A 16,812-nucleotide genomic window follows, 5' to 3' on the forward strand; every position below is an offset into this window, starting at 1 on the left:
AGGGATCTATTATTTTAGTTGCGGCATCAGAACTCTTAGTTGAGGCATGTGAGATCTAGTTCTCTGACCAGGGATCGAACCTGGGTCCCTTGCATTGGGAGTGCAGAGTCCTAGCCACTGGACCGCTGGGAAAGTCCCCCAAACTTGAAAATTAATGCTGAGAATACTCATTAATTTTTTTTTTTTGCAATTGCATATATATGGAATTACATATCTACATATGCATCTATGGGCTTCCCTCATGGCTCAGCTGGTAAAGAATCTGCCTGCAATGTGGGAGACCTGGGTTTGATTTCTGGGTTGGGAAGATCTCCCAGAGAAGGGAATGGCTACCCACTCCAGTATTCTGGCCTGGAGAATTCCATGGACTGTGTAGTCCATGGGGTCGTAAAGAGTCAAACACAACTGAGCAGCTTTCACATACATGCTGCTGCTACTGCTGCTAAGTCACTTCAGTCGTGTCCGACTCTGTTCGACCCCATAGACGGCAGCCCAACAGGCTCTCCCTTCCCTGGGATTCTCCAGGCAAGACAACTGGAGTGGGTTGCCATTTCCTTCTCCAATGCGTGAAAGTGAAAAGTGAAAGTGAAGTCGCTCAGTCGTATTTGACTCTTAGCGACCCCATGGACTGCAATTTACCAGACTCCTCCATCCATAGGGTTTTCCAGGCAAGAGTACTGGAGTGGGGTGCCATTGCCTTCTCCGTTCACACATACATATACGTCTATAATTAGTTAAACAATACACACACACATACACGCGCGCGACAAATACGTACCATTTAAGCACCTGAAACATTGGGTGGGCATGCATGCTCAGTTGCTTCAGTTGTGTGCAGCTCTTTGCAACCCTATGGACTGTAGCCCTCCAGGCTCCTCTGTCCTTGGGATTCTCCAGGTGAGAATACTGGAGTGAGTTGCAACACCCTCCTACAGGGATCTTCCTGACCCTGAGATTGAACTTGAAATTCCTGTGTTTCCTGCCTTGCAGGCAGATTCTTTACCTGTGGGCCACTGGGGAAGCCCTGAAATGTTGGGGGTGGGGTCTGAATCCACGTGGGTAAGTAGGTTTGTAAAGTAGTCAGATTAATTTCCCTGAAGGTTCCACAGCTTGAACAAACTACTTAGGGTTGTTTTGAGGGTGCTGTGTGTTTCTATTTGTCAGGCATTTGAGTAATGCCTGGCACGCAGTAAGCGCATGGTGAGTCTGTAGAAGTGAAACAAACCAGCCGCTGCCTTGTTCCTGCTAGTCTGAGACAGCAGGGAGGGTCCCTTCCCATTCCCTGAATCCTCAGATGAAGAAATCCCTGTTGGAGGACATTTCACAACTTTCCATGAATTTTCCAGTATTGCAGTCGACACTCATGCAAATTGGACAGAATCAATAAATGTTTCTTTAATGAATAGGTGGTTGGGCCAGATCAGTGTTTCCCACGGGAGGAATGTGAGATGGTTTTAGGCGGGATGGAGATAGTTGTTTTAAATGTTAATAGTTAGATATTTGTTACAGTGTGTGTTAGAAGGAAATATTAGGTAGCACGTCAGAGCTGAGTACTAAGAAAACTGAGTTTATTTAAAGACATATTACTTTGGGGAGAGGGTGTGGGGGAGGGAAGGATTGAGAGTTTGGGGTTAGCAGGTACAAGCTATCATATATAGGATGGATAAGCAATAAGGTCCTACAGCCCAAGGAACTGTATTCAGTATCCGGTGATAAAGCATAACGGACAAGAGTATGAAAACGAATATATTAATATATATATATAGCTGAGTCACTTTGCTGTATAGGAGAAATTAACATAACATTGTAAATCAGCTATACTTCAGTAAAATAAATTTTTGAAAAAGACATATTCCTTTGACTAGGTAGTACCTGAATGTCATGAACATTTTTAAAGCAGTAGTGGACTGAATGAAGATTGAGTGACTCTTTCAGGTCTTTCCAAATCTGAGATTTTTGACTCTTAGATTCTGAGTTTGAAACATGAAATCATGATATTCAGATGGAAGGGATGTTTTCTGAGTTTGGGAAACGAATACGATCGTGGCTGTGACAGCTAGGTGCACAGCACCAGGGAGATCCCCGCTGTTAACAGTTCACTACCTACTTTATATGTCTTACGCATTCATTCTAACAAACTTGGGGGTGTCCTGGCCGTGTAATCTTGTAGCCTATCTTGTCGACCTGATACTGCAAGTCCAGGTTCAGTGGTCTTATAAAAAAAGAAAATCTTTGTGTTCATTCCTAATTATTTCCTAAGGATAAAATCCCTGTAAGTGGGACTGTCGGCCGTTGTGTTCACATGTAACTGGCTTTTTGTACCTGTTGCCACAGTGCCTTGAAGCATGACTGCCAGTTACCAGTTTGGGCAGTGGTGCCCCAGGGGCCTCTTCTCATCCCTCTCCAAAGCCAAGTTCTACTGAAAATGAGTTTTATTTCAGATTTGATAGGAGCACTGCTGCTCTCTGGTTTTGCTTTCATCTTCATTTTGGTTTTTTTTGTGATCATCAGTAAGGCTGAGCTTTTTGTTGGTTCACTGGCCTGTTGCTTCTTCTTTTGTGAATGGTTCACTTTTGTCCTTTACCTATTCTTCTGTGATACTCGTTTTTTCCCTTATTAATGAATCCTTTATATTGTCAGGATATTAGCACTTTTACACGTTATTTTTCTAGTGTAATGATTGGCTTTTATGTTTGTATATGAAGTCCAAAGTTACTGTTGCTCTTTCTTTTATTAATTAATTTTTGGCTGCCCTGGGTCTTTGTTGCTGCTCTCGGGCTTTCTCTAGTGGTGGTGTGCAGACTTCTCATTGCAGTGCTTCTCTTGTTGTGGAGCGTGGGTTCTAGGGCACTCAGGACTCAGTAGTTGCAGCACAAGGCATCAGCTGCATCATGGCCAAACTTACTGTTGCTCTTGTTATAAAGACAATATTAATTTTTTGATGGGAAAAATTAATTTAAAAAGAAACAGAATAGCATCATTTAAAAATGGCAAATGTTCCTCTCAGTTATTTCATTGCTAAATGTTGCCATCTGGTGAGTCCCTTATTGTCAAAGCGGTTCGTCACAGTTCAGTACTATTTCTTTTAACTTTATTTTTTATTTATTTTTAAGTTAATTTTTATTGGAATATAGTTGCTTTACATTGTGGTGGTAGTTTCTACCATATAGCAAAATGAATCAACCTTACATATACATATATTGCCTCCCTTTTGGATTTCCCTTCCCACTCAGGTCTCCACAGAGCATTAAGTAGAGTTCCCTGTGCTCTACAGTAGGTTCTCATTAGTTATTTTATACATAGTATCAGTAGTGTATGTATCAGTTCAGTTCAGCGGCTCAGTCGTGTCTGACTCTTTGCGACCCCATGAATCGCAGCACGCCAGGCCTCCCTGTCCATCACCAACTCCCGGAGTTCACTCAGACTCGCGTCCATCGAGTCAGTGATGCCATCCAGCCATCTCATCCTCGGTCATCCCCTTCTTCTCCTGCCCCCAATCCCTCCGAGCATCAGAGTCTTTTCCAATGAGTCAACTCTTTGCATGAGGTGGCCAGAGTACTGGAGTTTCAGCTTTGGCATCATTCCTTCCAAAGAAATCCCAGGGTTGATCTCCTTCAGAATGGACTGGTTGGATGTCCTTGCAGTCCACAGGACTCTCAAGAGTCTTCTCCAACACCACAGTTCAAAAGCATCAGTTCTTCGGCGCTCAGCCTTCTTCACAGTCCAACTCTCATATCCATACATGACCACTGGAAAAACCGTAGCCTTGACTAGATGGACCTTTGCTGACAAAGTAATGTCTCTGCTTTTCATTATGCTGTCTAGGTTGGTCATAACTTTTCTTCCAAGGAGTAAGCGTCTTTTAATTTCATGGCTGCAGTCACCATCTGCAGTGATATTGGAGCCCAAAAAGTAAAGTCTGACACTGTTTCCACTGTTTCCCCATCTATTTCCCATGAAGTGATGGGACCAGATGCCATCATCTTCGTTTTCTGAATGTTGAGCTTTATGCCAACTTTTTCACTTTCCACTTTCACTTTCATCAAGAGGCTTTTGAGTTCCTCTTCACTTTCTGCCATGAGGGTGGTGTCATCTGCATACCTGAGGTTATTGATATTTCTCCTGGCAATCTTGATTCCATCTTGTGCTTCTTCCAGCCCATCGTTTCTCATGATGTACTCTGCATAGAAGTTAAATAAGCAGGGTGACAATATGCAGCCTTGACATACTCCTTTTCCTATTTGGAACCAGTCTGTTGTTCCATGTCCAGTTCTAACTGTTGCCTCCTGACCTGCATATAGGTTTCTCAAGTGGCAGGTCAGGTGGTCTGGTATTCCCATCTCTTTCAGAATTTTCCACAGTTCATTGTGATCCACACAGTCAAAGGCTTTGGCATAGTCAATAAAGCAGAAATAGATGTCTTTCTGGAACTCTCTTGCTTTTTTGATGATCCAGCAGACGTTGGCAAGTGGATCTCTGGTTCCTCTCTCTGCCTTTTCTAAACCCAGCTTGAACATCTGGAAGTTCACGGTTCACGTATTGCTGAAGCCTGGCTTGGAGAATTTTGCACAACTGCCCTTCCCTAATTCTCTAGGACTCAGCTCAGCCATGCCCTGTAAGAGAGGCTTTCTCTTTAACCTCTACTCTAGCTCCTCCATTCACCATATAATTACATCCCTGGTTTGTTGTGATCTCTGTCTCTGTCACTTCTCTGTTTTGTTCACCACTGTAATCCAATGCCTGGTACTTAGCAGACAATAAATACTGCTAGACACCCAATAAACATTGCTGGACTGAATCAATAGTTTTAAATCAGCTGATAATGCAGAGTTGGAAGGAATAGAAACTGCTTCTTTTTATCCAAGAGGCCACTAATGAATCCAGCAGGGAACACTTAGAGGGAGGCAAATTGATCAGCTTTTCAGCAGTTCAAGCTTCTTGGTGGTGGGGCGAGTGCCTTTTCTGTGGGGAGCAGTCAACAGTGGTTCTGTGTTGTCGACAGGATTCTTGCCCTGGATGATGGGGCAGGAACAGTTTGACCTGTATTCTCATCACATCTACATCATCTGCCGGTCTTGCTTCAACTGCACATATGACTTTTACCACTAGATGGCAAGAAGTGATTCCTAAATCAGTGTTTCTTTTTTTTTTCTTTTTGGTAATTGTTTGCTTGTGAGATCTTAGTTCCCCCACCAGGGATTGAACCTATGTCTGTTGCAGTGGAAGCTCAGAATTCCAAGTCTACTGCTGGACCACCAGGGAGTTCTTAAGAACACTTTTTTCATAGCGCTTATATACCCAACACACATTGAAACAAAAGTTTCACAAAAACAGTCCTGTCTTCTCCAATATAGTATGATGCTGCTATTTTCTGCTTTACCGTGTTCTACTTCATTTTTTAAAATGGAGATTTGCAAACTATTACATTGATTTTGTGATATGAATGGGTCACAACTCATTGTTCAAAAAGCACTACTCTTATTGGCTGAGATGTGTGTCTTAGTTCCCCAATCAGGAATTGAACCCTCACCTTGAGCAGTGAAGTCCTCAGCACTGGCTGCTGCTGCTAAGTTGCTTCAGTCATGTCCGACTCTGTGCGACCCCATAGATGGCAGCCCACCAGGCTCCCCCATCCCTAGAATTCTCCAGGCAAGAACACTGGAGTGGGTTGCCATTTCCTTCTCCAGTGCATGAAAGTGAAAAGTGAAAGTGAAGTCTCTCAGTTGTGTCCGACTCTTTGCAACCCCATGGATTGCAGCCTACCAGGCTCTTCTGTTCATGGGATTTTCCAGGCAAGAGTACTGGAGTGGGATGCCATTGCCTTCTCTACCTAAGCACTGGACCTCCAGGGAATTCCTGAGAATCACTGTTTTAGACAACTGAGCAACTTTGCTTTGTAAAACTCGGTCTGCTCTTCTCCTTGGGCAGTCTGGGCTTTTAGCAAATTGTGTTCTTTAGTATTTTGGGTGTTTCTCATGTGTGCTTCCTTGTGAATGCCTTTGGATGTGCAGACATGGGTGCAGGTGACTGGGGGCACGTTTGTACGGAATTCAGCAGCTGTTACCGTTAAGGCAGCAATAAGCCTTGTTGGTAGGGGCTTCCCAGGTGGCGCAGTGGTAAAGAATCTACCTGCCAGTGTAGGAAACTCAAGAGTCACGGGTTCGATCCCTGGGTTGGGACGATCCCCTGGAGGAGGAAATGGCAACCCACTCCAGTATTCTTGCCTGGGAAATCCCATGGACAGAGGAGCCTGGCGGGGCTACAGTCAGTGGGGTCGCAAAGAATTGGACATGACTGAGCGACTGAGCCCGTAAGCCTTGTTGGTAGGTATGAAGAAAAGAAAAGATGTAATTTGTGCATCTGGGAGCTTAGAACTTAATTGGGTGACACCATACACGCATGCACACACACACGCACGCATTTTCAGCTTACCAGGCAATGTGGAGTGGATGTATCATGCGGGATATCACTTAGGATGCTTAAGGTTGTAAGTAACAGAAGCCTGACTCAATTTGATGTAAGTGGTAAAGACATTTATTATCTCACTAAATTTTCATTGTAGAGAAAGGCTCTGGGCCCCTGCGGGGTGTGGTATGGCCCTAGAGATCCAGATTCCTTCCCTGACTTCTCATTTATCCTGAGGCTGGTTCCACTTTTGTTTGCCAGGAGATTTCCAGTGGTAAGCAGGGCTTTAGCTCCTAGGCTTGGACCACAGCATCTGTCATTGCTTGTAGTGTAGACTAGGGTTGATAACCTTTAGGCTACCCTGGCAATTTCCAAATTGTAGCTGTTTTATTTGTTCCTGGTTTCTCCACTACATCCTCCTTAAGGGGCATGAAAGGACTGACAGAGTCAGGAGAAATACTTTGGTAGTTAGTAGTGATACTTGCTCTTTATTTTTGGGTCTCCCTTCCCCTGGACACAAAACTCTTGTTTGAGCAGAGTTACCTGACTAGCTCCGGCCAGTGAGTTTGCTGTGTGAATAAATGTTCGAAGAGCTGTATGAAATATGAGATGAGCTTACTTGCTGTTTAGGGTCCTGGGAAAGGAATTAATGATGTGTGGGAAGAGAGAGGTAAGAAATGACTGTGGTGGGAAGTGTGATGGGAGTGACTGTGAATGTAAAGGTGGATGGATGGATGAGTCTGTTTAAACTTGTGCTGGAGCATTAAATGTTATTTAACCTTTCATTTTTAAAAATTGAACTGTAGTGGATTTACAGTGTGTTAATTACTGCTGACAGCATAGTGATTCAGTTATACATATATATTTGTGTGTGTATGTGTGTATACTCCTACACATACGTTCTTTTTTTAAAATATTCTTTTCTGTTATGGTTTAATGTAGGATATTGAATATAATTCTCTGCTATACAGTAGGGTTTTGTTGTTTATACATTCTATATGTAATAACCAACATCTGCTAACCCCAGCCTTCCTCTCCATCCTTCCACCAGTCCCCTCCGCTTTGACAACCACCAGTCTGCTCTCTATGTCCATGATCTGTTTCTGTTCCATCAGTTCAGTTCAGTCCAGTCACTCAGTGTGTCCGACTCTTTGCGACCCCATGGACTGAAGCACACCAGGCCTCCCTATCCATCACCAGCTCCCAGAGCTTGCTCAAACTCATGTCCATTGAGTCGGTGTGCCATCCAACCATCTCATCCTCTGTCGTCCCCTTCTCCTTCTGCCTTCGATCTTCCCCAGCATCAGGGTCTTTTCCACTGAGTCAGTTCTTTGCATCAGGTGGCCAAAGTATTGGAGTTTCAGCTTCAGCATCAGTCCTTCCAGTGAGTATTCAGGACTGATTTCCTTTAGGATTGACTGGATGGATCTCTTTTGCAGTCCTAGGGACCCTTAGGAGTCTTCTCCAACACCACGGTTCAAAAGCATCAGTTCTTTGGTGCTCAGCTTTCTCTATAGCTCAACTCTCATATCCAAACATGACTGCTGGAAGAACCACAGCCTTGACTAGACGGTCCTTTGTTGGCAAACATTTCTGTTCCATGGAGAGGTTCATTTGTGTCATAGTTTAGATTCCACATGTAAGTGATATCATGTGGCATTTATCTTCCTTTTTCTGACTTTGCTTATTATGATAATCTCCATTTGCATGATTTGGCCAGAGATGAATCTTTGGATCCTTGACCTGGTTCCTGGGAACTTGCCCATGGAACCTGGCCTGACCCTGCTCTCTAATCACCTGTTTCCTTTTTCATCTCTTTCAGGTTTGCAGTGAGCATTGGCTACTGGCAGGACCCTTACATCCAGCATTTGGTGAGACTCTCTAAAGAGAGGAAGGCGCCTGAAATTAACAGAGGCAAGTGCCCAGCTCCCTTCCCTACATCTCATGAATCCCTGGGGCTCTAGGAATGCATTCTTAAAAAGAGAGTTCTGGGGTGTACTGTCTCCACCAGAGTGCTCGTTTCCCAACTTCCACACTAGCACAGTGTGTTATGAAATTTTTAATCTTTATTCCTCTGGTACATGAAAAATGGTGTTTTACATTCCTCTTCTTTTAAGGTGTGGTTGAAACTCATTCTGTGTTTAAAAGCCACTTACATATCTTTTACTGAGAGCTGTCTGTTCATGTAGGGGGTTATTTTTGTTGTTGTTGCCCTATTTTGTTAGTAACACTGTAAGGTTCTGCAAGTAATTTCCAGCAAGGAAGTCAAAGGGTTTGAGACAGGAGTGTGACTTAGCTGCAGCCAGATTGAAAAATTGACCACGGACCATGATTCTTGTGGGTAGGGGGGAATCTTGGCCCTAAAGATGGGTCCTGTAGGTGGGTTCTGTAAGAACTGCAAAGAAATGTGTAAATGGTGGTTTCTGAAGAGAAGGACTTGGTAGTTAACATTGAACTGAGGGTAAAATTGGGCAGCAGTTAGCAGTTAGCCCGGGCAAGGCCTGGCCAAGAGGCCTTCCTGAAGCCCGCCTCCGCTGCTGTCCAGACAGATTTCCCAGGGAATGTTCTGGAGGCAGGCAGCCGCCGTTCTTCGTAGCCCTGGGCCGCGTGGCAGCCCCCTTCTTCCTTTCCCGGGTCCACACCTCTAGACTGGGGACCTCCAGCCCAGGAGGAGGGCACTGCCCAAACGTCTGAGGTGAGGACAGTTTTTCCTCAAATTGAAACCATTGTGGATGATATTCTGCAGAATACAATAAAGATGATTTACTAGAGGCAGTTCCCTAGCAGTCCAGCAGTTAAGACTCCATCCTTCCACTGCAGGGAGCACGGGTTTGAGCTCTGATTGGGGAACTAAGATCTTGCGTGGTCCACGGTGCAGCCAAAAAAAAAGTGATTTACTAGAAAAATAAAATGCAAACACAAGCCCAAAGTATTTGTTTGTTTATAAGTCATGTAGGGGTTATCAATTGATTATTTATTTGGCCGAACCACACAGCTTTGTGGGATCTTAGTTCCCTGCCCAGGGATCGAACTCTGGTCCCTGGCAGTGGAAACACAGAGTCCTAACCACTGGACTGTTAAGGAATCCCCCCAAATTATTTATCAGCACATTCACTAAAATTTCTCTGTCGAATGCCAAAGTTTCTGAATGCTACTCTCAAATTTTGCTCTTAAAGCATTTACACCTTGAGTATCAGGCCATTAGAACAGACAGCTGTTATCTTCCTGTCTCCCTTCTGGGTTTCCCGTCTCCTTTGTTCCAGCTCCTCACCCTAGAGCGTAACAAATCCATTAATTAGGCCACCACTTGCTGGCATCTCTGCTTCCCCGCTTCGCCACCCTCATGTTGGTGAGGCCGTTTTGTAAACACAGAGGCTGTAACCCACACCGGATCGAGGTGAAAGCAACAAGGGAAGACTCGTGGCTCTTTTTGCTTTGACGTCCATCTGCTCAATTTCCTGACCTAAAAATGTTACTTTCCATGTGTGCTCAGTCCCTGAATCGTGTCCAGCTCTTGGGACCCTATGGACTGTAGCTCACCAGGCTCTGTCCCTGGGATTCTCTAGGCAAGAATACTGGGGTGGGTTGCCATGCCCTCCTCCAGGGGATCTTCCAACCCCAGGGATCAAACCAGCATCTCCTGCTTCTCTTGCATTGCAACAAGTTTTAGCAGAGTACTCATTAACCTCCCCTGGAGCCGTGAAAAAGCACCTTTCCAAGAGTACATTTGGATCAGATGTCTTGATAAAAGACACTCGTCTTTCCCAAGTAACAGGACAGGGCATCTTATTTTTCTTAAACTACCATTAAGTAGTTTATACTTATTATACTTATTTTGGTCCGACCAGCTTTTTTTTTTTTTTTTTCTTAAAAGGGAGAATTTGGAAGTCATTGTTTCTCCTGACCCTGAAGAAGGGCACAGCGTTGTTCTGCTCTCCCTAGCACTGTGGGCTTTGCGTGGATTATTCCTGTTGTCACCAAGTGATAGCTTGCTTCTCTGTCTGTCACTTAGGATATTTTGCTCGAGTCCATGGCGTCAGTCAGCTTACAAAGGCATTTCTACGGAAGACAGAATGTAATTGTCAAATTCTAAATCTTGGGGCCGGGATGGATACCACCTTCTGGATGTTAAAGGTAAATTTTCCCCCTTCAGTCGTTTTAATTTAGTTTGTTGAAGATGTTCACCTGGTTCAAAAACTTGAAAAAATAGATTAAAATGGGGTGACAGCCTGTCTCCCATCCCGCACAACTTCGATCAGCTCCGTACTTTATCCCACCAGGGCCCTAGTGAAGATATGTGGGTTGTTGCTCACATTTTGCTGCCACAAACCGGGTTATAATACAATTCCTTGGGTACATTTTCCTCTGCATGTGTGGAAATGTATCAGGAGAAAGAATTCTACCAGTAGAACTGCTGAGACAAAAAAACACGTTTGTAATTTTGATGAGAACTGAAGATTTTATTGTTAGAATAACAGTGTCTTAGGTAGTAGCATTGGGAGATTTGCAAGACTGGGTAAAGATAACATGATCCAAAGCCTTTTTGAAGTCATTCTCTGATTTGATTCCTCAACTGTTCTGTTTGGGGTTGTTCAAGGGCAGGTGTGATTACACTCACTCACAGGTAAAGGAAAGTTGGGTCTGGTTAGTGGCAGACCCAGGGCTGAAGTTCTGATCTTTGATTCCTGGACTGGATTTTATCACCAAACCTTTTCCCTACAAATATCTCACTGGTGGCATTTTTCTTTCTTTCTTTCTTTTTTTTTTTTGGTAGGTTTGTACCGATTTTCTTGGTTCTTCTATCAGGTGGTAGTAATGGGTATGTGCATTCTCTAGATTTCGTGCAGACAGAGAGCAAGGTAAATCAGAGGGTACAGGCATAAGTCAGCCTGTGTTATCTGTTTTGTCCCCTGTCACCTGATAAGAAGGTCTTTGGTTGTAAGAACTCTCAACCTTTTTTTACTCAAAAATCAGTGGCCTCAACACAGCCCTGGTGTTAATCATTTGCTGCTGCATTCTTCCTTCTGGATAAGATAACTGATATTTATGACGTGCTTTTTTTTTTTTTTTAATCTATTAATTTATGGCTGTGCTGGGTCTTCGCTGGTGCAAGCTTTTCTCTAGTTGCGGCAAGTGGGGACTCCTCTCTGGATGCAGGGCCTGGGCTTCTCATTGTGGGGGCTTCTTGTTACAGAGCAGGGGCTCTAGGGCACAGACTCAGGAGTTGTGGCTCCCGGGCTCTAGAGCACAGGCTCAATAGCTACCACTCTGTGGCACGTGGGGTCTTCCCGGATCAGAGATTGAACCTGTGTCTCCTGCATTGGCTGGCAGATTCTTTACCACTAAGCCACCAGGGAAGTCCCTATGAAGTGCGGTTACATACATGACCTCAGGAATTAACATGAGACTCTGTTGAGGGAGCTTACACAGATGGGGAATACGGGGTCTTGGAAGTTCTTCCCCCAGATTGGACAGCTAGTGGCACTGGGATGTGGACCAACATTGGCCTGCAGCTCATCAAACTCCCGATTCCTTCCGCTTTCCTCTGCACGCAGCCCTGTGGTCGCTTCAGGGGTCTTTTTTCTGGGTTAGTTGTGCCCCTATAACACTGTGACCCTGGTGTGGTGGAAGCAACTGGAACAGAATGCAGTGTAAAAGAGTGTGTACTGCCAGCATTCATACAGGCTGCTGGAGAGATCCCTCCTTCGACCTGACACCCTTTGGACTTGGCCATGTTTTTTTTTTTTTCTTTTACCCCCATCTTGTAGGTGGGTTAATCATTAATAAATCTGGGATTTTAATTTCTGAGCAAGGTACACGGAGGCGTATGTGCTTCTTGCAAGAAACAAAGACACGGAGCTTCCCCAGTGGCTCAGTGAATAAGAATCCGCCTGCCAAATAAATGCACAAGACACGGGTTCAATCCAGGGGGGATCCCACATGGCGCAGAGCAGCTAAGCCCATGCACCCCAACTATTGAGACTGTGCTCTAGAGCCCGGGCGCCCCAACCACTGAGCCCATGGATTGCAGCTGCGGAAGCCTGCCTGCCCGGGAGCCTGTCCTACGCAACAGGAGAAGGCACAGCAACTAGAGAGTAGACGCTGCACACTGAAACTAGAGAAAAGCCAGCACAGCCGTGAAGACCCAGCACAGCCAAAATAAATAGAATTATTAAAAGAAAAAGAGGCGAGAAAGGGGACTGGCACAGGGCCTCAAAGTCCTATGTGGAAATTTGGAAATTTGTAATTATTTGATAATTATATTGATCTGAAGGATTAAAAAAAAAATCTTAAGTTCTTCTTTTTAAGACAAATATTGTCTTATTTGCTCCCTTAGAGCAAAGGTTGCACAGGCCAAATCCAGCCTGCCACCTGTTTTGTGAATAAAGTTTTGTTGGAATACAGCCACGCACATTTATTTACATCTTACCTATGGCTGCTCTGGCACTTGGACAGCAGGGCTGAGTAGTGAGGACAGAGATCTTCGGGTCTGCCAAGGCTAACCTGCTTACTTTCTTGCCAGAAAGTTTGCTAATCCCTGCTTTAGAGCTGTATGTGCCTCTATAAAAGAGCAGGGAAATCTTGTCCATTGATCGTGGGCTTGTCCGTTGTCTCGGGCTCTTTCCACCTGGGACGGCACCCCCAGCTGCCCCTGCAGAGGCTCAGCTGCAAGTCACAGGCTTTCTGGGGCCACGACCATGTGAACTCATTCCGTATAATCTCAGGGGCTCAAGACTGAGCAGTCACAGAGGCCCGTCTTCAGGCAGCAGGCAAGAACAGGGAAGGTTGATCTTGTCATGAGCCAGAAATAAAGGGCAAGTGAAACCGTGTAAGGGTCCTCGGTTCTTTTTTTTTTATTTATTTTTTAATTGGAGTGTAATTGCTCTACAATGTTGTGTTAGTTTCTGCTGTACAACAATGTGAATCAGCTATGCTGTGCTTAGTCCCTCAGTCGTGTCCAACTCTTTGCAACACTATGGGTAGCCTGCCCGGTTCCTCTGTCCATGGGATTCTCCAGGCAAGAATACTGGAGGGGGTTGCCATGCCCTCCTCCAGGGGGTCTTCCCAATCCAGGGGTTGAACCCGGGTCTCCTGCACTGCAGGCGGATTCTTTACCGTCTGAGCCACCAGGGAAGCCCAAGCGAATCAGTGTACATATATCCCCTCCCTCTTGAGCCTTCCTCCCACCCTCCAGCCCACCCTTCTATGTCATCACAGAGGGGCCTTGGTTCTTGGTGGCCCTTGGATTCTGTTTCTGCCCAACCAGAGGTTCGGGTGTGGATGGGAAGCAGTCTCAGTTTTGGCCACCTGTGAAGCAGTTGATCACGTTGGATCTTTGAGGAACCCCCCTTCTTCGTGGCTGTTCCTGGCTGCCTCCCAGTGGCCATGCTCAGCTTTGGGTGTCTCCCTGCCTCCTGTGCCCTGTGAGCTACTTGGGAGTGGTGTCGGAAGAGCCACAGAGAATCGCAGAATGAAAAGTCGAAGCATCACTTGCCAGAGCCATTTTTCCCCTTTCTGAAAGCTGAGAAAGAGGATGGCCATTTGTTAATATCTCCTGGTGTGCCTTTTAGAAACTTTCTTTTGACAGTGATTCCTTATTCAGAATTCTTAGGAGGATCAAGTGCCCGAGTGCCTGGCAAAGCTGTTTAAAAAGTAAGAAGTGATGTAGGACTCTATGCTGTCCTTCATTTATTTGCTTTGGATTGTCCTTGTGGTCTTCTGGAATTTTAGGCCTTTTTTTTTTTTTAGTAGCTTTTTTGACTGCCCTGGGTCTTCGCAACTGCACACAGGCTTTCTCTAGTTGCAGTGTGCAGACTTCTCATTGTAGTGACTTCTCTTGGTCCAGAGCACAGGCTCTACAGCACTGGCTTAATAGCTGTGGTGCATGGGCTCAGTAACCCCATGGCATGTGGAATCTTGCTGGACGAGGGATCGAACCCGAGTCCCCTGCCTTGTCAGGCAGATTCTTAACCACTGGAACACCAGGGAAGTCCCAATTTTAGGGTGTACTTATTGCTCCGTACCTTGTGAATACAAGTTCTTAAAAGGTGTTGTAGAATTTCTTAGCAAAAGTCATTTTGGTGTATCCTTTCAACATATCCTCCGAATATCTTCCGACAGCGTTTACCTAGCCCTGCTCTGCAGTCATGCAGCAGGTGTGTGTTGCAGTTCCGAGAGTGAACGGCTGAGGGTGGGTGAGCCCAGGTTTCCTCTGATGGCAGGAAACCATCTTATCCCTTTGTTTTGTTTCTTTCTTCCTTCTTCCTTCCCTCTCCTTTTTCCTCATTCCGTCTTCTTCCCCTCCTTCTCCCAAACCAGATCCCCTGAAATTTTAACTGAGGACCCTTTTCCATGTGGGTGGATCTCCTCATTCTGTTCCTTGCCCGTAGGAGTCACGTGCATGCTCATGGTTTCTGCCCCCATCACTCTGTCCTTGGGCAGGTCTGCTCCCACTTCCTACCTGTCCTCCGTCTCTCATTTGCTGTTGTTGTTCAGTTGCTAAGTCGTGTCCGACTCTTTCTAACCCCTTGGACTGCAGCACGCCAGGCTCCCCTGTTCTTCACTGTCTCCAGGAGTTTGTTCCACTCTTCTCCAGTAGTATATTGGACACCTTCCGACCCGGGGGGCGGGGGCTCATCTTCTGGTGTCATATCTTTTTGCCTTTTCATATTGTTCATGGGGTTCTTGCAGCAAGAATACTGGAGTGGTTTGCCATTCTCTCCTCCAGTCGATCATGTTTTGTCTGAACTCTTCACTTTGACCTGTTCATCTTAGGTGACCCTGCATGGCATGGCTCATAACTTCACTGAGTTACGTAAGCCCCTTCTCCCACAACAAGGCGGTGATCCATGAAGGGGCCATCTCTCCTTACTGTCTTAATAAATGGTACTCTTACCTGCCAAATCGCTCAAGTCAGGAACAAGGGTATCATCCTTACCCCGCCTTTTTGTTTGTCCTATTCTACACCAAAGAAGCCTCCACCAGGCTCTGGATATCAGCCCCTTTCTGGGTATGTTGGCCAGGTTGTGGGGCGCTTGTTTCTTGCTAAGTCTTAGGGTGTGACGAGCTGCTACAGGCAAATGGGGGTGGTGGTTTTGTCTTCACAGCTGAAGATGCATCTGAGTACAGTTGAATTACAATGTGTTGCAGCAGAGTGATTCAGTTATACATATATGTCTTTTCCTTTAGAGGTTAGTGAAATATTTAGTATAGTATGCTGTGCTCTACAGTAGGTCCTTGTTTGTTATTTTCTACATAGTACCCCACTCCGGTACTCTTGCCTGGAAAATCCCATGAACGGAGGAGCCTGGTGGGCTGCAGTCCATGGGTCGCTAAGAGTTGGACACGACTGAGCGACTTCCCTTTCACTTTTCACTTTCATGCATTGGAGAAGAAAATGGCAACCCACTCCAGTGTTCTTGCCTGGAGAATCCCAGAGACGGGGGAGCCTGGTGGGCTGCCGTCTCTGGGGTCGCACAGTCAGACACGACTGAAGCGACTTAGCAGCAGCAGCAGCAGTGTGTATATATGGGCTTCCCTGATAGCTCAGCTGGTAAAGAATCCATCTGCAGTGCAAGAGACCCTGGTTTGATTTCTGGGTCGGGAAGATCCCCTTGAAGAGGGCATGGCAACCCACTCCAGTATTCTTGACTGGAGAATCCCATGGACAGAGGAGCCTGGCGGGCTATAGTCCAGAGGGTCGAAAGGAGTCAGATTTGCCTGAGTGACTAAACACACAGCAGTGTATAAATATATAAAATTCCCAATTTATCCCTCCCTTCTTTCCCCTTTGATAACCATAAGTTTGTTTTCTGTGTCTGTGGGTCTGTTTCTGTTTTGTACATAAGTTCATTTGTATCATTTTTTTTTTTAGATTCCATATATAAGTGATATCATATAATTTGACATGTTATGATTCATAGTATTATTACATAGTGATCTCATATTTGCATACATTTGTGTGTGTGTGTGTGTGTGCAATCGCTTAGTCTTGTCCGACTCTTTGCGACCACATGAACTGTAGCACACCAGGCTCCTCTGTCTATGGGATTCTCCAGGCAAGAATACTGGACTGGGTTGCCATTTCCTCAAGGGATCTTCCCAGTCCAGGGATCGAATCTGAGTCTCCTGTGCCTCCAGAATTGCAGGTGGATTCTTTACCTCTGAGCCACTGGGGAAACCCATTTGCATACATTTGGGGCTAAGTTATTGATTGGACAGGGAGGAGAAGCTGGAGAGAATTATAGCACAACCGTAGGTGACTGGATTGGGGGTATAACCACTGAGGAAGCGAGAAAAAGCAAAAGAGGGAAGCAGGGCTGTGTGTGTGTGTTTCACACTTTTTAAAATTATAGCCACAGTAAAAAAAATGTACACCCCTAGCCAGGACCTAAATCTATGTACATA

The 16,812-nt window shown here is 45.4% G+C and overlaps 1 protein-coding gene across 1 annotated transcript in view; it reads left to right on the forward strand.

Annotated features, from left to right (window-relative positions):
* Positions 1-16,812, forward strand: part of LCMT1 (leucine carboxyl methyltransferase 1) — a 66,053-nt gene that overhangs the window by 16,470 nt on the left and 32,771 nt on the right. Inside the window, exons 2-3 of the mRNA XM_040258133.1 lie at positions 8,228-8,319; positions 10,418-10,539. Of these exons, the coding sequence (XP_040114067.1) occupies positions 8,228-8,319; positions 10,418-10,539 (214 nt within the window). The remainder of the gene's footprint in view (positions 1-8,227; positions 8,320-10,417; positions 10,540-16,812) is intronic.

Source organism: Oryx dammah, unplaced genomic scaffold, assembly GCF_014754425.2.
Source record: "Oryx dammah isolate SB20612 unplaced genomic scaffold, SCBI_Odam_1.1 HiC_scaffold_2, whole genome shotgun sequence".
Classification (NCBI taxonomy): domain Eukaryota; kingdom Metazoa; phylum Chordata; class Mammalia; order Artiodactyla; family Bovidae; genus Oryx; species Oryx dammah.